The 22798-nt window shown below is 32.7% G+C and overlaps 4 protein-coding genes and 1 long non-coding RNA gene across 5 annotated transcripts; 3 read left to right on the plus strand and 2 right to left on the minus strand.

Annotated features, from left to right (window-relative positions):
• The first annotated feature begins 6374 nt into the window (after positions 1–6374).
• On the plus strand, positions 6375–8065 carry LOC106381337 (U-box domain-containing protein 20-like). The gene has a single exon (XM_013821242.3). It carries the CDS (start codon positions 6646–6648, stop codon positions 7930–7932), a length of 1287 nt encoding a protein of 428 aa, XP_013676696.2. The 5' UTR covers positions 6375–6645; the 3' UTR covers positions 7933–8065.
• A 381-nt stretch (positions 8066–8446) lies between these two features.
• LOC106381338 (PHD finger protein MALE MEIOCYTE DEATH 1) lies at positions 8447–11018 on the minus strand. Its single transcript, XM_013821243.3, has 3 exons — positions 10667–11018; positions 10224–10467; positions 8447–10143 (listed from the first exon to the last, which is right to left on the minus strand). Exons 1-3 carry the CDS (start codon positions 10959–10961, stop codon positions 8520–8522), a joined length of 2163 nt encoding a protein of 720 aa, XP_013676697.2. The 5' UTR covers positions 10962–11018; the 3' UTR covers positions 8447–8519.
• LOC106378128 lies at positions 11013–12870 on the plus strand. The gene is made up of 3 exons (XM_013818310.3): positions 11013–11100; positions 11168–11196; positions 11314–12870. Exons 1-3 carry the CDS (start codon positions 11013–11015, stop codon positions 12868–12870), a joined length of 1674 nt encoding a protein of 557 aa, XP_013673764.3.
• Positions 12871–15286: 2416 nt separating this feature from the next.
• Positions 15287–16264, plus strand: LOC106379451. Its single transcript, XR_002660706.2, has 2 exons — positions 15287–15592; positions 15924–16264. It is a non-coding gene; the product is annotated as an uncharacterized LOC106379451 (long non-coding RNA).
• A 1570-nt stretch (positions 16265–17834) lies between these two features.
• On the minus strand, positions 17835–18953 carry LOC106379453. Its single transcript, XM_013819401.3, has one exon. It carries the CDS (start codon positions 18790–18792, stop codon positions 18025–18027), a length of 768 nt encoding a protein of 255 aa, XP_013674855.2. The 5' UTR covers positions 18793–18953; the 3' UTR covers positions 17835–18024.
• Between the last annotated feature and the right edge of the window lie 3845 nt (positions 18954–22798).

Here is a 22798-nt window from a genome sequence, read left to right on the forward strand (position 1 = left end):
TGAATTAGATGGCTTTTTACTCAAATCAGCATTTACTCTACTCATCTGATTTGTGATTTGTAAATGTCACATACTATATTAGACTACCACATCAATCTCTTTTACATATATAAAAAAACTCATGACTTGGGGATCATTATAGAGCACAACCGGATGAGATCCTAGCATGTTGATCAAATCGCCGAGTATAAATCTTAATCTGGTACCTTATTGTTAGTTCGTTAAGTAGTGTTCTGAAACCAGTCTTAAACTCATCAAAAGTAACATTCCAGTCCTTTTTTTTTTTTAACACAAAGTAACATTCAAGTCTTTTTTTTATCAACAGTAACATTCATGTCTAAAACAAGTAATCTACCACGTTTTACCTCGTCAACAATAAACACCCACCCTTTATTGTCATCTATTCTCCATTCACCACATATTATGTATATGAAAATTATATTAACGTAGAAGAACCGTGAAAAAAAACAGTAGAAAAAAGAAGGGCAATTCTTCCAAATAGACTTTTTTTAAGTTTTATAAGAAATAATAATTATTATTAAATAAATAAATATTTGTAAAAATTGTTTTAATATATGTCATAATCTTAAATTTTCTTATTGACACATTTTTATAATCCTAAACAAAAGACAATTGTAAAATATAATTTCTTCCTATAGTTCGTATTCATTTATGAATTTCTTGAATTCATTGTTTCCTTGATAATTCATGTTAACCAATTAATTAATAATTTGGGTTAATTTTTTTTTTAAACGTTATCTTGTATTTTTCTTGATTGGAAAAGCGTTTAATTAAATCATAATGACACAGCGGCTTTGATTCTTAATATATCAAAATCATAAGAATCAGTTTTTATTTTCAAATCACTAACAAACATGTATTAACGTGATAAAGTGACGTTATAACAAAGCTACATTATTACTAATGACGTCAAGGCGTTCTTTAGAGCATCTCCAACCCATTGCTATTTTCACCTCTATAATAGTATTTAGAGGTGAAATTGCTCTAACCCACCTCTATTTCTTTCTCTATAATAGAAATTTCTATTTTTTCCTTTATTTATAGAGGAAGAAATAGCATTTCTCTATTTTTTACTCTATATTTTAGAGATTGCTATTTTAGAGGAATACATTAGAGCATATCTCACCTCTATTATAGAGTTTCCTTATTTTAGAGGTGAAAATAGCAAAATACATTGAAGATGGTATTAGGACATTATAATTAATGGTCTCTATGTACAAAAGCATAAGTATAATAGTGACACCTTAACTGTATGACAATTATGATATAAGATATAGCAGTATTAATAGTAAATAAAGTTTAGAGAAGTTTTAAGAAAGAAAAACTTATTTCTTGTATTTACTATTGTGTTTGGTTAAATAAGTATGTGAGAGTTTAGCACTATATAAATGTTAATATTTGTCGTTTTTTTGTTTATGATTTTTAACAAAAAAAACTACTATTAAAAAGGAATAATGGTTATTATAAGGAAAATTTTATTTTTGAAAATCTGTTTTAAGATTTTTAAAAGCAAATCTACTATCAAATACTCTTTTACAAAAATTTTAATGTTTATAATTTTCGAAAAGGAAAATTACCATCACTTAAACAGTTAAACTTATACAATTATCCTTTTTTAATTTTAGAAAAATAAAAATTTCATATTACTATCAAATAATTTTTAAAATTAATTACTATTTTACAATTTGTTTTTATTTATGTCATTACTATTATTTTAAGTAAATAATTTTTAATATAATTTTCTTCACGAAATTATTTAAAAAAGGAAAATAAGTATCAAATAAGTTTTATAATTCTCTTTTCTTAAGGATTTGTAAAAAAGAAAACTAATAACTTACATCAATTATGTTAAATAATTATAATTATATATTTATAAATAATTCTAACACATGTCACAATCTTAATTTTTATTGACATGGGTTAGATCATGTTAATTAGTAATGTTGAGGTACTAAACTCTATATAATAAAATACTCCGTATTATGTATTAGCTAAATTCCCAAGAAATCAAACTCGGACTTTTACAATTCCCTAATTCTCCTTTATCCTATCACAAAAGCTCTCCGGTGATTTTAATGAGCTTCTTCTCCTGCTCTCCGCTTTGTTTCCTCCTCTCATTCTCTCTGTAATCATCAATCGTCTTTTTTATTATTTCTCAGCAGGTTTCTATTTCGCTTTCTCTTCCTCGTAATATCAGTCATCTTTCTCTTCAACGCGAAGAAAAAAATCAGAGGAATTTATGAAAATGACGCTGAATATATTTAGTTACGATTGTTTTCTAGCTTTCCTCAGATTTTGGAAAAATAATAACTACAAATAGAATACACGTTTCAATCGAGGTGGAGCACTGACATTTTGTTGGAATAGAAATTATAATATGTTTAGAACATAGCATAAATGCTAGAACAAACTAAAATACTTGTTTTATCTAGGGTAGATAGTAGAGTAAAAGTTAGGCTAAGAGTTTTGAGATTGTGGCTAATATTTGAATATTTTGGTTACACTTTGAGAATCAAAACAAATATGTTTCGAAGGAAAATAGGACATTTAACAAAATGTATCTTAAATAAGAAAATCACTATGACAACGTTTGGCGACAGTTCAACCAATTCTAGATAAAAATAAGTCTTGGTGTTATGAGTTATGACTGCAATAGTTCCATTATTTTAGGATACTATTTTTTTCATTAGGAAATACTGTTATAATTTACAAAGCAAAAGTACCCGTTTTGAAACTTTCATATTGTCGATTCATAAAAAAAATAGGTAAATGAAATTTGAGGTCCTACGAATCTTCTATATCGCTATCGACCATTGCAAAATTTAGATTGTTCTTGAGAAAAGAAAGATGAAATGTAAGAGTAATTGTAGAAATATTCTTTGTTATACAAAATTTTTTTAGTAACTGTTATAAAAAGAGTCATGTACTGTCGTCTATTTTTTTTTTCATTTTTGAAAAACTATTCAGTTATAAAGATAACTGTAATGACGACACAATTTGCATAAAATATGATCTGGCTATGACGTTGATCGGAAGTCTAAATGGTGCGTCAAAAAGAGTTAGATGGTAACCATTCATATTTGTACAACAACCGTTATAATATGTGATTTTTCCGTGATTATGCTCAGATATAAATATTTACAAAATAGATACATTAAAAAAATTTGTTAATATTTTATTTTTATTTCAAAATTATATACATTGTAATTTTAAGCATGATTTATTTTAAATAATATATGTTATTTTCTTTAGACATATGATTTTGATATATAATATCTCATTTTTTGGTTAACATACATTTTTCCGATTCAAAAATAATATTTTTGTTCTATAGATTAAAATTTGACTAATTTTGTTATTTTCATTTAGTTTGATTCTGGTCTTAAATTTTTAAATATATTTAGTAACAATATATAAAATTTAATATATGTTATTTTGAGTACCAGATAGTAAAATAAACTAAAGTGTTGATTGATTTGAAGTTACATAAATGAAAATAACATCAATAATATTTTGAGATCTCATACACACATATATATATATATATAAGTTATACATATGAACTTAATTGTAAAAGTTGGTTAATGTCTTCATAATATTATTTGAGAATTTATTATTTATTTATTGGTATGTTAAGTCGTTATATATTTATATATTATTATAAATAATAATATATTATAATTTTAGTTAATTTTTTTGGTTTTGAGTAAAAAATGGGATTGGTCTAGTTACTCTTTTGGGATATCTTGTGTTATATATATTCCTTCAAATTAAAGAACAACTATTTTTCATTTTTTTACAACTATTATTCATTTAATAAGTCAAATTAAATTAATTGCAGTCATTATATTAGTTTAGTTCTTAATTTTATATGTGTAAGTATATTTTCATTTTAAAATAATTTGGTATATGTTAATTTGAAAAAATAAAACTACAAAAAATAAAGTGATAATCGAGACAAATTTACATAAAAAAACATAACCAATTTTTTTAAAAAGGGAATATCATTTTTACAATTATTAATTTTTTCTGCCATAATTATAAAACTATATTAAATTTGAAGCAAAACTTATTTTGTATTATATTCTTGTTAAAATATTTGCTCATCTTTGAGAAAAACTCCTTAATATGTGAAAGTGTAAATTGATATAATATATTGAGTTGTAAGTATAAAGTTATATTATATAAATCATTTGCTATTTAAATGATGAGGCCACATTATGTTAATGTGCTTTAGGCCAAAAATTAATAGTAAAAAAAATTAATAGTATACATATTATTACTAAACCTTAATCATATATACATGCATGCGTACATATGCTAAGGTAATATCCAAGAGGACGAATACAAAAACTATACAATATAACACTGAATTTGCTGGAAGGGCAGGTATGGGGCATTTCAAATTGGGAGTTGGAGTTTGGTGTTTCTGATCTACAAAAAAGAATAGTAGTGTGAAAAAATGAATATGGACAGAGTGATTTCTCAAGAAAAAATCAAACAGGTTAAACACGTAAAGTATGCGCATGGTAGCGTTTTCATGCACCGACCATTGACTGACTTAGTCAATCACTAGCCGATTTCACATTATTCAACATTTAAATATTAATTTCTCACTTATTTACTAAAAACAAAAATTATACTATTGCGTGTTGTGTTGAAAAAAAACTACTACATGTAAAGTTACCCAAAGAAAATAGGGAAATTGCCAAAAATATTGTAGTCATAGTACTATTTTTCATGTTTACACTAACCAATTTTACCTTCACTTTTAACAAAGAATAAAAAACATTTATAACTCTAGGTTTAACTAATCTAGACTTAGGGTTTATAGTTAAGAGGTGGATAAAGTTTTTTTGGAATGTGAAAGTTATGATTCTAATAAATATATAATAAATACTTAAAATAAATAAAAAATTTTAAAAATAGTTTCAAACATAATTTTCAATTTTCAAAAGAAATTTTGAAAAAAACAAATTTGAAAAAAGTTCAAAAAAAAGAATTATAAAAAATTTCGAATTTGAAAAAGTATAATTCGAAATCATAATTTTTTTTCTTTTTTTTATTTTAAATAATTATTTATTATATATATATATATAAATGGTATAAAAGTTTTTTTCCACTTAATGAAAAAATTTATTTTTAGAAATATTCATTTAGTGGTGGTAAAGATGAATAATGGTACCAAGAAAGTGGTAAACATGAAATTCCCTCAAAAATATATCATTTTAATTCTTAGGTATATGTAATATTTACACTTTAATAATACATATAGAGAAAAACTCTAAGATAGTCCTAAAAATGTTTTTGTCACAAATATACCTCTAACCAAAATGGTTCATCGAAGAGATAAATATACACTTAGTGTTAAAAAAATGTAAAAAAAACAATTTTTATCTTGGTAAATATATATATATATATATATATATATTTTTTTTTTTTGACATCGGTAAATATATATTTATACCCTTAAGATTAATCAATCTAGATTTACGGTTTAGAGTTAAAGAATGGGGTTTGAGGATTGAGGTTTAAAATTTTTAACAGTAAATATTAAATTTTTAAAAATAAAATTTTTAAATATTTTAAATATAGCTTCAAAAAGCATTTTCAAATTTCAAATTATTTTTTGAACAACTAAAACAAATTGTTTTTAAAAAATCAATTTTTTTTAATTTGAAAGTTCGAAATTGAAAACATATAATTTGAAACTATACAATTTTTATTTTATTTTATTTATTATTTATTTGTATTTATATATCTATGGTATAAGGGTCTTTTCTTTCTTTAATAAAATCTAGTTTGGTCATTTTTTTTCTTTTGAGGCTTTTTATGATAAAATTTTTAAAAAAATTCTATTTAAGAGAATTGCCCATATATATATACCCGTATATTTAATCAGCAGATGTCTGATAAATTTTTAATTTTTAATCAGATATTTTATTGCATGCTAAAATTATTAAAAGTAATAATTGTTTTGTGAAAGAATAATTAAAACACATAAAAACCTTCCTTAAATTTATAGTTATAGAATTAGGATGACAAAAGAAATACTTAATATACACATATATTTGTTTATTTATATTTTAGAATATTTTCTCTGAATATTAGTATGTAAGTTTTTGCTTAAACTCGTTAGTGTAAAACTTTTCTTTTAAGTTCAGTTCTGTTTTTTTTTGTTGCCATCAGTTCAGATCTAAAGCAAAGAACTTAGTGAAACATATTGCAAAAAGTACTAAAACAGACTATATACTGCTCTGAGTATTAGTATGTATGTAATTTCACACCTTTAAAGAAATAGAAAACCCAATCCTAACCCCAAATAATAAGTTAAATCTCGAACTTAAATTTTTTTCCTCTTTCCGATTAGTTGTCAATTTATCATTCAAGATTTTCAAACATTCAACGGTCAATTTTTCCGATTCCTAACAGCTAGCGAATAATCAAATCATATGACATAAAAACCTTCTTCATTCACTTTGACCCACTCGCGTTTCCAGAAACCTATGACCAACCATTATCATCACATTACAAAACATATATAAACTCTTCCCAACTTGTCTCCTTCATTAGTATGAGACAGTCAAAGAAAGTTTATTTATTTTTCCTTAACCTCCTCTTGTTATGGGACTTTCGTTGAGAATGAGACGGCGAGGAGGAGCCAAGAAGGACATACTAACTCCGGCGATGAGTTCCTCGGAGGAAGAGGAGGAAGAAATCGTTATTCCGTCGCAGTTTCAGTGTCCGATATCGTACGATTTAATGAAAGACCCGGTGATTATCGCCTCGGGGATTACCTACGACCGCGAAAACATCGAGAAATGGTTTGAGTCAGGTAACCAAACGTGTCCGGTGACTAACACGGTTCTAGCCACTTTGGAACAGACACCGAACCACGCGATTCGGAGGATGATCCAAGAATGGTGCGTCGCTAAAGGATCATCGTTAGATCGTGTTCCGACCCCACGTGTTCCCATTTCAAGTCATCAAGCGATCGAGATTTGCGGGAAGCTATTGTCTGCGACGCGGCGTGGAGATCACGTGGTGTGTGTGGAGATGGTCGAGAAAATGAAGAGGTTAGGGCAAGAGAGTGAGAGGAACACGAAATGTTTTAAAGCAAACGGCGTCGGATTGGTTCTTTGCGTTTGTTTCAACGCGTTTTCCGAAAACGCAAACGCGTCGGAGTTGTTGGAGGATGTTTTGCTTTTGCTGACGTGGATGTTTCCTATTGGGTCGGAAGGTCAAGCGAATTTAACTTCCACGACGTCGTTTACGCGTATAGTGGGGTTTCTGAAAAGCGGTGATCAAAACGCCGCGTTTTTGGTCAAGGAGCTTTTATCTCTCGACGAAGCAATCGTGCACAAGTTAGCCGCGATTAACGGCGTTTTCGACGCGCTGGTGAAATCGATTCGCGATTCGTCGTCCCTGACTTCGATCTTCCACATGATCTCCGCCAAACCAGAGACTACCTCGAGATTTATGGAGCTGGGTCTGGTTAATTCAACGGTGGAGATGCTTGTTGACTCAGAGAATAGCGTTTGCGAGAAAGCGTTACTGGTTCTAGACGCGATTTGTGAAAGTAACGAAGGGAGGACGATAGTGAGAGGAAACGAGCTAGTGATGCCGATTCTGGTGAAGAAGATTCTGAAGATTTCAGAGTTTGCGAAGAAGAGTTTGGTTTCTGTGATGTGGAAGATTTGTAAAAGTGGAGATGGGTCTGAGGTTGAGGAAGCGTTGCGATTAGGTGCGTTTAAGAAGCTTGTTGTGATGTTACAAGTTGGATGTGGAGAAGGGACGAAGGAGAAAGTTACAGAGTTGTTGAAGATGATGAATAGACATATGAAGATGAATGGATTTGTTGATGTTTCTGATTCTTCAATTGAATTTATGCATTTAAAGAAGCCTTCTTAATTCACTTTTATTTGTTAAATAAGTGGAAACAACATTTGTTTTCTAAATCATAGACAATTTTGATTCAGAAAACAAGAGTTCAAGTTCCAGGTCGGTTTTGTTTCTCCTTCGGAGGGAATTTTAATTCAGTTTATTGATTTGAGGTTCATTACAAAATGATTGTGGTGTAGGCATGCTAAACCATTCATTTTATTGGATGCTTGTCTATGAGGGGTTAGTTCATTTTGATTGTTTCTTTGCGGTAGTAAAAGTATATTACATCAATCACTGAACTGATTTAGAAATAGAGACATGGACATGGTAGTGATGTAGTAATAATTAATAAGCGATCTTTTCATTTAAAAGTATGTTATCAGTTGGAAAATAAATACATTTACCTTGATATGCAAGCAATCCGAACTCCAGTTGGATTAGAAGAAGCAACAAGTATAGTAAAACCAGAGACCAAATGGTAACAAATGCATTTTGCTTCGTTAACACAAAAAATGTCTATACAGTTTTTTTCCCATTTTGGGTTCATTACAAAAGAATGATTTATCTACAAACAAAAAAATCATCAGTGTTTGGTTTGACACCAAAAAAATGGTTTACAAAATGAACTGTTCACTAACGAAACTTTCTGAAGGAAACATCATCATTCCAAGACATCCCTCATCTTCTTCGGCGAAGTAATCATCCGCTGCTCCAAGCATCAACATCTGACCAGGATTCTGAAACTCGTACTTGGGCTGCAAAACTCTCTTCTGCTGCTCTGCAAATTCATCACAGCAACTCGAACAAACATAAAGTGGAGGCAAAGTATCTGAATCATCAATTCCACAGCATCTTGTGTGCTGCCAAACCTCACAGACATCACACGAAATCATCCTCTCCCCATCGTCATCTCTAGCTCTGCAAACACACTTCACCATCCATGTGTCGCTTCCACCTTGGAACTTGAGCGTTGATTCCAAATCAATCCCATCTCCTCTCACAGTCAAAGCAGAGCAAGGCTCGAGTTTTCCAAACAGCAAGTTGCTATCATCATCATCATCTTCCTTAAGCTCATCGATCTCGTTCACCTCAAAGTTTGTCAAGATGCAGTAAGTGTCTCTGAAAGTTTCTTCGATGGCTTGCTTTAGATCAAAGACTGTGGCTTGTAACGAGACTGTGACTAGCTCACCTGGAGGCAGCTCTGTGACCTGTTCTGTTCTCAAATCAATCAAACTTGGGTTATTGATACGACAAACAAACCGGAAGATTTTGTCATCGTTGTCCCATAGAGGCCACTCCTTTACGAAGTGTTTGCTGTCTAGGACTACTTGAGCTGCAGATCTCACTGACTCGGACTTTGGATAGTTCAAGAGCACGTTTGTGTATAGTAACAACAGATCTCCATGAACATGACCTCCGGCTTTTGATTCACTGACAACCCTCAAAGGAACCGCCTCTATCACAGCATCTTTCTTCTGTTCCACCAGTTTGGTAGCATCATCAAGCTCCTGTATTGTGTAGTGAAGAATCCTTGTAAGAGGATCCACGTATCGTTGAACCAAAGCATTCCCAACAATCACATTGTTCATCGACTTCAGCACGTAGTCTAGCAGACCCGTATCTCCAATATGCAATCTAGCTGAGTCCCTAACATCTTGCCGAGTCATACCACTCTGCTTCAGTACTTTCATCTCTTTTAGTGCCTCCACGATTACTTCAGCAGCGTACTCCAGTCTTCTCACAGGCCATCTACTTCCCAAATTAGCTGCCACAGTGCTGTAACTCCGGTACCCCTGAGACTTCTCACTCTCCACGGCATCGCTTTTCTTCATAAACAACCTGTTTGATCTCTTCTTCAGAGGAGAATCAGTTGAGAGAGTAGGAGGAGGAGCAGAGTGAAGCTTGTTCTTTCGAGGAGCATGAGACTTGATGATGAGGATAAACCGCAAGAGATCCTTGAATGTCTTCAAATGCCCTTCACTCATTTCTTTGTAGTGCCGGAAAACCTGTTTGATCCGTTTGAATTGTCTATGCTCTCCAAAATCAAACTCAATCTGATCAAGCTCAAGGGAACCGAGAAGCTCTATAGCATTCTCGTAATCATTCTTGGTCACACCGTAGCTCCCACGACAGAACTTGTATCCCCATCTCCCAAACCACGAGTGTCCATAAGCCACACCGTACAACAACCGAAGATCCAAAGATCTCTTCTTTGACAAATCCTCAACAGTTATCATCCTGCAATATAACACATTCATTCAATCTCCAATCAAGTCAAAACCAAACAAACACAAAAGGATAATAGTTTTTTCTATTACCTTGCTCCAAGGTTGGTACAAATTCGATCCCAAAGATCAACCATTTCTCTTCCGCACAAGTATCTGGACCCTCCTTCCAGACCATTGACGCAGATCAAATGACCAAACCCATTAGTGTGAATCAGTCCATGCAAAAGATGAGTCTGCAGATCGAATACATCATCCTCTAGAGGCAAATCCCACTCAGCATCAACCGGTATGATAAAATGATACTTTCGTTTTGACACAAAGTGATTGCTCCATCCTGTAAAAGAAACAAACTTTCATTTACTTTGACATCTAAAACACAAAATCAAACTGCAAACTCATCTCTTCACCAAATCGTTAACCTTCTTTAGATCAAACGCATACTCAGAATCTCATAATCCCTAAACCGAAACTGATTCCAATGCGAAGAAACCCAGATTGAAACATTTAAACGATTAAACCCAAGCGGAACGAACCTGTACACCTGCAGTGATCGCAGTAAGGCTCCGAGGATCGAACAACGTCTTCTTCGATTGTATACAGAGGAATCACAGTGTTCTTCGCTTCGTGGCTGAGGAGCGTACACCAAACCGGCGATCCGCGGACGTTATACTCCTCGACCTCCGCGAAGTCCCGGAGAAAAACCCTGACGTTGTCTCGGAAGCTCCCGCTCCGGCTAATTGGGAACTCTTCTTCTCCCAGTCGTTGGAGACTGTACACGCTCGGCTTCCGCTTTCGCTTCCGGCATGTGTCCATTATCGGAAGCGGCATCGTCTGTGAAGCTTAGGGTTTCTGAGATTTCATCACCGTTGAAGACGGAGAATGAGGAATGAGTTTAGGCGCTTCAATTTGAAACGAAACGGAACGGAGTCTGTTTTAGAAAATACACTCGGAGTGATCAGAATCTACGGTTAGTGCCATCGAGCTCGTTATCATCTCGTTAAGATCTAACGGTTGAAGATTGATTTGGTTGTTAGATGCATCTCGGCCGTCTATTATCGTAACTGTAAGTTTGTTACGGTTTAACTACCTCAGAGGAGTTGGCCCCGAGACACTCAACTGCAAACTAATGAGTATTTTTATAGATATGTTTAGTACTTTGCGTCTATTTTTTTCCCCATAGTGCTGGGTCTCTTGGACAAGGCTAACTCGGCCAAAAAGTGTTGGGGGCTTGGGATTCAGGGAGATAGAACAGTTTAATGATGCTTTGCTTGCAAAACTTGCTTGGAGAATGCTAAAGGAACCTCAGTCCCTGCTTACCCAAATCCTCATGGGAAAATACTGCAACAATTCATCTTTTTTGGATTGTGTTGCTCCGGCCTCAGCATCTCATGGCTGGCGAAGTATACTAGCGAGGCGGGAGGTGCTAAAGAAGGGCCTTGGCTGGATTGTGGGAAATGGGAAATCGATTCCGGTCTGGTCTCAACCATGGCTACAACTCGACAGACCTTCAACTCCCATAGGGCCACCAACACTAGAAAACGCTAACCTATGTGTGGCTGACCTCCTGCTACCTAACTCCTCCGAGTGGAACGTACAAGCCATAAGAGAGCACCTGCCTCAGTATGAGGAGAACATTAAGGCGATCACCCCCAGTGACTGTAATATGAGCGACGAACTGGTGTGGCTAAAGGATAAGTCGGGGACTTATACTACAAAATCGGGTTACGCAGTTGCCAAACTCAACACTGAGGCTGAGCCTTTTGACCAGTTTGACTGGAAGAAACGCATCTGGCAGGTTAATACCTCCCCAAAACTAAGACATCTACTCTGGAAAGCTACGGCAGGAGCCTTACCCGTGGGCTCAGCGATCCAAAACAGAGGAATGGCCATTGATGCAAACTGTAAGAGATGTGGGGAACTAGAAACAGAACTCCATGTTTTGTTCGAATGCCCTTTTGCTAAGAGAGTTTGGAGTCAGCTTCCATGTATGCACTCACCGTCCTCACGTCCACAGCTACCAAACTCAGTCATGAACCTCATCGAAAGCTGCAGTAAAATTGTTAATCTGCCCCCAACGGGTCTAAGCGACATTCCCTTGTTCCCATGGGTGTTTTGGACCCTATGGACTAACAGGAATAAGTTACTGTTTGAAAGTAAAGATTTTTCTGTTGAAGAAACTGTTCTGAAAATACTACAGGATTCAAGAGCTTGGAAGGGAGCTCAAGAATCACAGCATATTCCCGCAGTGCCACAGTGTGTGGATCCTTCCCTGCTAGCGCCTAACAACCTTTTGCCTCCGCCTTCTTCTCTTTCAGGTACCAACACATGGAGTCTTTACTCTGATGCAGCTTGGGACTCAAAGACTGGAAGATGTGGTATGGGGTGGCACTTTCGAGACTACACAGACGCACCAGCAGGCAACTTCTCTTCATACCGCCGATCTGTCCCCTCAGCCCTTGTAGCTGAGGCCCTGGCGTTAAAGGCTGCAGTCCAATCTGCAGTTACACGTGGTGTTGACTCCCTTAGAGTGTTCTCAGACTCCAAAAGTCTCATCACCCTTCTGTCTACCAAGAAGAACCATGTGTGGATTCAAGGAATTCTCTTTGATATTCACTCTCTATCAGTCTCCTTTAGTAGTATTTCTTTTCATTTTATCCCTCGATTGGGTAATACTCTGGCTGATACAATTGCTAAGTCAGCGCTACTCTCCTTATCTAACTCTCCGGCTTGTGGATGAGTTTCGAACGCTTTGTTATTTTCTAATTCAAGTATGCTTTTGCCCAAAAAAAAAAATTTATTTTACTGCTCTTTTAGAGTTTTTAAATTGAGAAATTTCTTAAGATAATTTTTTTTAATCTTATTTTCACAAAAATAGCCTTTAACGGAAAAAATGATCAAATAAATTTTATTAAAGAGTAAAAATACATTTTTATCCTAGGATTAATTAATATAGACTTAAGGTTTAGGGTTAAGAGGTGATAGTTTGGTGACATGATTTCATGTTTTTAAAATAAAAATAAATATTAAAAATTTCAAAATAAAAGAGATTATTTTGGTTATTTTTTTCCTTATTTTTGTGACAAAAACTTTTAAAAGCTATTTGAAACATGTAGAGGGAGAGAGTTTGTTGATATGTGTCTTCAATTAATCTTTATTTTTACATTTTAAGTCTTTTTTCTTTAGATTACTACAAGTTGGCACAACACTTTTTAATTGTGCACTTTCATACTTGGATTGATCCCAAAATTTATAATCGTGACCTTAACCCCTAATTCACACAAATCATTAATGCACACAAATATGACTATTAAATACAACTCGGAGCACTAAAATGATCAAAAATATCACATGCACCCTCCCATCTTTCTCTATCTCTAGATTAGAAACTACAATATTCCATAGATCTAGATGATCACCGATTTTTTTTTCAAGAGAAAAAGGTCTAAAAATTATCTAAATAGTTGTGTCTCTATTTTTCTATCTGATTAATGTCTTCAAATTGAGTTTATCATTATCGAATCCACTATAAATGTAAAATCTGATTTAAAACAAATACGAGATAATTTCACAAGAGAAGAAAACGAGGAAGAACAAGAGCTCATAAGTGAGTCTTTTTCTGGTAATGGTAAGAAGTTGATACAGTAAAAATGAATCTTATGCTACTGTCAAGTTAACAGTGTTGTTGTAATATGTTTAGATTAAATTCCAGAGGACAAGTTCACAATTTATCCTATTGGTTCAATATTAAGCTAAAACAACGAGTGAGTTTAGTAATTGTTTGAAGCGTAGAAAGCAAGTAACAAGTAATTCAAGGGGTTTCTCGAGGATGATAAGCGAGCTAGCCTAGAATGATTGAACGAGTTACAAGGGTGCGAACCAAACAACTATTCAAATTCTTTTATTTCGAGTCTAGAACTCGAGTAGCAAGGAAAATCAGCCCACTGTTGTGGTGCTTCTTCTTTTATCAATCAATCTCAGTACTTAAACTCTCGTTTGGACTGAGATGCGATGATAAACATTAAGAACTGACCCGATCTGTTCAGAAGACATCCTAATATCTATTTTTCGTTGATTAGGGATGAAATGCTCCTTCAAAACGTGTCAAGCAATCTATCTCACGGTTAATCAATATATCTACATAAGTTCATGCATTAAGTGACCAGTTTGATGTAAACGTTAAAATCAGTTATGAATGAAGACAATTAATGATGCTTATTTGTGTTTAGCTCACAATCTAGCACCATAACACCCTAGGTTAACAAGAACGGCTACTCAATCATAGGACAAGCAAACATAGAAAGAAATTCTGAATAATACATGATACGATTTAATAGAACAAAACTAGGTTCAGGATAATCTTCTCTATGGTGAGAAAGATGGAGCCGTGTTTCTTACAAAAACGGAAGTCCAAAGAAATAAAGAATAAGTGGCAATTTTATATGGAGGCGCCGCTGGGTTAGAAGTGAAGATATGGTGGTTAAGGTTAATCTTAAAATATCTTGAAAGTTTCTATAAAAGTCGCGAGCAATCACTCGGCTGCTCCTTCTGAGATCAATTGTAGACTGCTCTGTCTGGCTGCTCTGCAGGAAATACTCCAATTATGATTTTTTTTATATGCACCTTCCTTCAACTCTGCAACCTACTCGAAACCTGAAATGATTCAAAAAAATTTAGATAGACTCGATAGAAGACTGAAAAAGATAAAAAAAAATATTTACAATGATATCAAAAACACCATATATCAGATAAGCGGACACGCTCCTAGTTGTATTATATTTATTACTGCTTTGATTCTGGATGATTCTTTAGCGTTAATCAATATATTTAAAGGCCAACTTTGGATCCAAACTATGAGCGTAATATCCAATTTTTTACTTTTTTAACAAAAAAAGCATTCTTAAAAAATCGTAATTTTACGTTTTTACATGCATATATAAACATGTAAAAGTGTTCATATACAAATTGTAACGTTTTAGCCCCCCCCCCCCCCCCCCCCCCCCCCGCGACAGATCTCCACAATTCACACACACAAATCTTCGCTCTAAAAGGACATGTTTATTATAACTAATCTTCCAAAATGATTTAATTTAATTTACCAAAATTCAGATTAAATTAATGTAAGATATAATTAAATTTTGTGATTAGAATAATATTTGCAGATTTGTATATTTTGTAACATTTTTTGTGATTACAACACGTCAAAAGAATGAGAAAGGCATTTTCTTGATTCTTTATGACCACTCAACTTTTGAAAAATCATAAGAGGCGGTGAGAACTTTAGGTCATTCGTGGAAATCGAGTCACTCTTCCCATTAGGATTAGATAAACACATCTCTTCCTCTTTTCTGTTATTCATCATCCCAATTTTCAGATCTCAAAAAGAACTCTTACAATATTGCAAGAGATAGATTCATATGGATGATCCTCAGGTTCCTCCAGTTCATATAGATGATCCTCAGGTTCCTCCAGTTACATCAAAAGTTTCGAGTATTCCTCTTCTTGGTTGCATCATAGACTTTCTTGTTCATCTATGTACGTTTTCCAGTACAACCTTTTCTGACAAACAAGAGAAAAAATTCATTGATGTGGCGGTCGAAGAAAATCGTGCAGCTCATAAGCACTTTAGGCAACACAAGTGTGCTAAACTCAATTAGCCTTAATATTAAGTATTTCTTACTATATATATGTATATGAATATATAAGATCTGATGTGGTAATAGTTGCCTTACATAAAGAGTTTTTTCTATGATACATTAATATGGTTCTACATGAATAAATATTATTTTTCAGTTCATACTATGTGAAATTTTCCATTTGGAGCAAGAAAAGTTGTCAGCCTTTACCAGGAATATCCCAGCTATGCCTCTACGAATCGTAGCTCACACTGCTTCGTCGAAGATCCGATGGCAAGAATGGAGCTGTACTTTAGTCCACATGAGAACGGAGAATATACTACTTGTGAACCATTGATCATATGTCTATGTGTGTGACTCGCATAGTGTGAGTATGTTCCACCATTATTTCATTAATAAAATTTTTGGTTATAGCCACAGAAATTACCACAAAATTTTTGTAGCAATTTTGAAAGCCACAAAAAAAACCATGAAAAGTCACAATGTGAAAAATCTAAACATCCGTGTCTGAATTGTGGCAGAAGCAATGGATTTGCCACAAGACAAAACGTGTGTAAGTAAAATAGTCAAATCTTTACCACAAATATTTCATGACAAAATGGTCATGAAATAACATGAGATTAAGACTATGGCTAATCCAAAATTTTTTTTGTCATAATTTAATCACAATCGTAACATTTATAAATAGCCACAATTTTACGATAAATATTTTGTGTCATAATAGTCACACGATAAAATATGGCTATAATCATTGTTAGTCCACAATATTTTTTTCTACAATTTAGTCTTACAACTTTTCATGGTTAAAATAGCCATGATTTTGCAACAAATATTTCATTGCTATTTAAAACCCTAAGCTATAAACCAAAACCTTATAACCTATATTTCAAACCCTATACCCTAATAATAATAAATCTAAAGACTAAATCTAACATTTTCAAACTTAAACACCAAATCTTAAATATAAACTATAAATCTAATATTTTCAAATTTTATTCTCAAATCTTACCCTAAACCCCCTAAACCCCATACTCCAAACCTTATATTATAAACACTAAACTTTAACTCTAAACTCTAAATCTAAATTTTAGTTCTAATATTTTCAAACTAAAATTCTAAATCTTAAACATAAACTCTAAAACACAAATTTCTAAATTTTAAACCTTTAACTCTAAACACAAACATCATAGTTCTAAATTCCAAATTATATATATTTTAAATTACATATTCTTATTTAAAATCCAAAATCTAATATTTTTAAATTTAAAATCCTAAATTTTAATCTCAATTTCTAGATGCATGTGACTTTGTGGATAAACCTTATACGAATTTTTAACTCAATGTAAAATTCATAAAAGGAATTTACCATTTTGTTGTAACAAAAATATATTGACGATTTATTATGGCGATAACTGAGATATACAGTTAGACAAAAAAAGTAATTTGCAATTTTGGTAGAAAATGTGAATTGTGGTTTTGGTTAAAAATGTGAGTTTAAGTTTATTAGAGGAAGATGTGATTTTCATTTCTGAAGAAGTGTGATTTTATGATTTTGTCAAAAATATGATTTTCCAGTTTCTGAGAGAGAATGTGATTTTATGATTTTAACAAAAATATGATTTCTCGATTTTAGGAAAACAATTGACCTTTTTAGTGTAAAATGTAATTTTGTGACTTCTGGAGAAACTATGATTTTTTCTGTTATTTTTTTGCTGAAAATATTATTGTTAGTTTTGAATAAAATATGTGATAGAAATTTTAATTTTAAATAGCGTATATTAAAAAAATTATAGATCATTTTAAGTTTAGAATTGTCATTTTGTCATTTATTATTTTCAATTGAATTGCGTTCATCCAGATCATCTGTGAAAGCTTTATTAATTTTTTATGAAAATTCAGCTAAGCTCAAAAACAAATTTGATCCATTTCTATGTTGAATTAACAACATGGATATCAATGCAGCTTTATCCAGATGAATCAATGCATGTAAACAACACCATAATAAAAAAATTACTGAAATTAAAAGAATTGTTAAACATCAGTACAAATGTCACAAGACTCGCAACCGAGTTAGAATAAATTCAATATTTTCTTGTCATTTTGTTCCCCGAAGATGTACATATTAAATTTTTAAAAAAATGTACGTATTTACTGAAACTGGAAGAAAATACACCGCTAGTTCAACAAATACAGAAACATGAAAATGTACGAATTTTTAACAATTTGTTCAAATCTTTCCATCCTAATAACCACTAAAATTAGTGACTACGGGTCTGAGTGATCTTGCCACTTGCTGCCGACCTGAGGAGAGCCTCGGCCGCCGCCGCAACCTTAACTGTTCTCCGGCTAGCTTTAGAAGCCCGTAGATCCACATCATCGCTTCTCCCACAAACCGTAGACACTGGACCCATAACAATCAGTCCCTTCCACAAACTTCTTTTGCTCACTTTTTTCATGGAACTCTTGTTATCAGTTTTTCTACTACTATTAGTATTCTTATCATAGCCATTTCTCTTTAACATACCATGATCATCACAAACACAATCATGATTATTATTATCGTCGTTCAGCATGAAAGCACTGCTCAAACTCACGGATAAACCAGGATCATCCAAATTAAGCCCTTTTGAGATGTTCTTGTTCTCGTAAGTGTCAAGTAGACGAGAGTATTGGGTTTCTTGATCCTCTTGGTAATGGAAATTTGTGTACCAAAGCGATGACTTAGAAACCCTATTCTCGGCTAAAACCTTGTTGTCAGAGAGGATCATGTTCTTTGTAGCTTCGATCTTGTATCGCGAAGGTCGAGGTGTTCTCGGTGCTCTTGTTATCTCAAACTCTCTCATAATCGGTTTGCCTTCCTTCCTTTGATACCAAGCCCACGCCGCCGCCTTCACCACCGCCAAATCATCTCCTCCTCCGCCTCCATAAACCATCATCGGACGTTTCTTCTTCCTCCTCTTGCTGTTGTTACCATTGTTCTCGGACATGGATGAGGAAGATATGTAGTAGTTGGCGAATGGGAGCATTGTGATAATGGTTTGTGGAATTAGAGTATGTCACATTTGGGTGATTCATGTTAAATAATGGCAAAAGGAAATGCTAAGAAATATTATTGAGGAACATATTTCATTTTTTTTGTGTGTATATTAAATAAAATTACAGAAAGTAGGTGTGTTGGTCTTTCTTTAAGGTCCACCAATGGATACGGAAATCTAAATAATTCCACAGGGAAAATGTTATTTTTATTTTGTGTTAGTTGGAATTGGATGTACTGTACATAGTGTATATCCAACGTATCACCATCGGTCCCTCTACGCATATTTATTATCGTGGATTAATATATCAATAAAGCATGGATGATGAAACTTTAAGTCCATGTTCTGGACTACAAAAGTAGAATCTTTACAACAGTAATCCAAAGTGGAAAAGTGGTCATTGCGAAAGAAAGAATAAGTGGTTACATATAAGAATTCAAATTTCCAATTGTACTTCATTTTGTAAAGATTATCTTTAACTATCTATCATAATCAGTCGGATCCATTTATCCTTGGACAAAGAATAACGCGGATTGTCTTATCTTCCTCAAAGAACGAAGACAATCCAAGATTATTTATAAGACAACTTGGCTTATTGTGGGGATAGGTGTTGTTGTAGACGTACGTGGATAAAATGCCTATCTTTAACAGCTTTCTGACGCAATTCAATGCCAAGACCATCTACCCTGTCCCCAAATCCCATATGGAGGTGGTATTTGCCTAACCAAACAGGTTTTCTAAATAACTAATTTCTAAGGTGAAAGTGTTCTTGATACAAGATCATAAACTGACCTTAACCCAACCACCCAAATTCTAATCATAAAGATAGCTCCAAGGACCGATCCTAAAAGGATTTATGAGAAAGTTTCAACCAGTCAATTGAGGTTCTCCTGACTTCACCAACCAGCTTAGACAATCTAACCATCCGGCTCAACCAGGTCAGTCTCAATCAGAAGACAATACGACCAAAAGTCTAATAGTTAGAAAGACTAGAAAACATAGTTTTATTCTTAATAATGAAATGATTAAAATATTCAAATAAATATTTTGAAAACTAATTTTGTATTTTTTGTGGAAAAATGCTATTTCGCAGATTTTGAACTGAAATTTAATTATGAAATTTAGTGAATAACATACAATTTGCGATTTTGGCGGAAAAACGTAATATTTTAGTTAGGCAGGAAAATGCTATTTTTCGATTTTGACGGAAAAACACGATCCTCCGATTTTGGCGAGAAGAGGCGGTTTTCCGGTTTTGGTATACATGTGATTTTCCGGTTTTGGCAGAAAAAGCAATATTCGGCTTTGGCATAAAAACACAATTTTCCGGTTTTGGCGGAAAAACACAATTTTTTTGGTTTTGACGGAAAAACGCGGTTTTCGTATTTGGTTAGAACGTGATTTTTTTGGTTTTGGTAAAAAACATACTTTTACATTTTGATGAGAAAAGTGTATTTTTAGGTTTTGGCGAGAAAATGCAATTTTATGATATTGATGGAAAAACGTGAATTTTGATTTTGACGGAAAAATAAAAATATTATATAATAATTCTAATATTTAATTTCATTTCATTGTATATTTGTATTAAGGGTATTTAGGTATTTGAATTTTGACATGCAAATGTAGCATTTAAACTCTATATTTTTTTTAGCATCTCAAATATATAGATATTCAAGATATTATATATGTTGTATTTAGATGCTGATGCAATAGTGTCCAAACGAACAAAATCTTATTAACATAAAGATACAGCGTCTGGATATAGAAACAAACAAGGTCTCTTACTTCTATTTTTTCTCTATCCATGATTGAGTAGTCTATTTTTTAGGTCTATGGGGCAAGGAGATCATAGATTCGTGAGCTGAACAAAAATAAGGATTGATGTTTTGATTGTCTCCATTCATATTTGAATTTAAGGCTTGTATTAAGGGTATGACTAGTTGAAATGCATTGGTTGTGGGTGCTGTCGAGGGAGTTTGTGGATTTGGGTGGTTGCGGTTTCTAGTGTTATTAAGCGATATGTACGACAATACATCGGTTAGAAATTGGTATGTTTGATTGATTTGTGACCGGTTGATTATGAGATACTACATCGTATTAATAATAAACTACCAATATTAACATATTATAACATAATAAAAATATCAAAAACATACTATTGTGATAAAATACAATAATTGTTAATATAATATAATTAATAATAATATTATGTTTATTGATTAAATTTTTTAATTTAGATGAAAGTTATAATTTCATTAAAATTTATTTTGAAAATTTATATTATTATTTTGTCATCAGCATTACAGACTCATATAGACTATGTGAACCACTTTGGTAACTCTGCATCCATATGCACGACAAAAGACAGTTGTATCCTGACACTGCGTGCAAGGTTGTATGCCCTTCAATTCATCGTTCTTAGTGTATGACTAAGCTTTGAGGTATGAAAATTTTTTTCAGAATCTTGATATCTTCTAAATAATTGTAAAAGTTGGTCATTCTTCTGGAAGATTTATATTAAAAAATATTATTTTTTCGTTTATCTATGTATATATCTTTATATATGTACATATATTAACGTTGAAAAGTTATAGTGATTATGCTTAGTTTAAATTTTTATAAATAAATTATGATATTGTTTGTGTATTTTAATTAAAATATGAAATATATATATATATATATGTATATTTATTTATAACATTTCCATTTTAAAACTTTAATTTAAAATTTTTAAATATTTTTTAAATATTTTTATAATTATTTATCCACCCGTAACCATAAACTTGCGGGAACCAGATTTTGATTTTAAGAGGTTTGAAGCGGTTCAAACCATTTAAAGCACTTTTGTAATTGTTGCAAAAAACCAACAATCGCTACCAACCGCAAAAAATTGTGTTTGTGGGTGGTAGCGGAGAACCAGTCATATCCTAAATAGATCACTTAGTGCATGATCCTAGGTTTAATCTATTCACCGAAAGTGTTTTAAGCTGCTAGAAATACAAGCGATTTGTTTTTGACCGACAAAAGTAGATGTTAAAGGCAAATCGTGAACTTATCAATTATGATCATTAATGTTTATCATCTTTCTCTAATTCAAACGGAAGTTTAGATTTTAAAATTGTTTGATAAATGAAGCCATGAAAGTGGATCGATCTAGCTCTTTTAATTGAGTTTGAGACTTGTTTTGTTTGGTTCCTTGAATAATTTTTTGACTCATGATCGTTAGATTTCCAAACCACCGCCTTAGATCTAGCTCCATTTTTAATCTGAATTTAAATCATTTTTGTAATTCTGTTTTGTTACCATCAATCTTACTTCTTTTGTCTTAGCTTTTATTTTTCTCATAGAAATATCACAAAATTCTATCATGTGTTAACCGAATTAAAACAAGATCAGAGTTGTGTTCTTATTGACACAAACGAAAACAAAGACATATAGTTCAGTAGAAATATCGCAAGAAAGTAAAGGGAAGAAGATAGTTTTAGCATTTTCAAAAAAAAAAGAAGATAGTTTTAGCTTTGTTACCAATATAAAGAAGGTTTTGATTAATTCATAAATGAGAAAGAGAGAGGCTGATAGTGCACAGCCAAAGTTTCCAAACACAATGACCCTACATAGGCTAATGGGTATTTAAAAAATTCTTTGGACTTGAGCTCTATAATACTCTCACGCAAACTTGGCGTCGGGTAAAATCAAGGGTCCGAGTTTGGACGCAAACTAAGATGGCTGTGACAGGAAAATGAGTAATCGAAGGTGGTTTGATGTAGGAAAGTTATTTATTAATTATACATGGAGAACAAACTTAGTGTTAGATCTATTCAGATCTATACATAGAGAGTATCGCATGACTCACTTAGAGGTATTCTCTTGATATTTGAAGAATCTAAACAATCTCACTCAGACGTATTTGTGGCCTATTTGTCTCACTAAGAACCAAGGTTCCTCTTACCTTTCTAATTCTGCTAACATGTCTCATGAAGAAAGAAGAAGAACTCTA

This window comes from Brassica napus, chromosome A2, assembly GCF_020379485.1.
Source record: "Brassica napus cultivar Da-Ae chromosome A2, Da-Ae, whole genome shotgun sequence".
Classification (NCBI taxonomy): Eukaryota; Viridiplantae; Streptophyta; class Magnoliopsida; order Brassicales; family Brassicaceae; genus Brassica; species Brassica napus.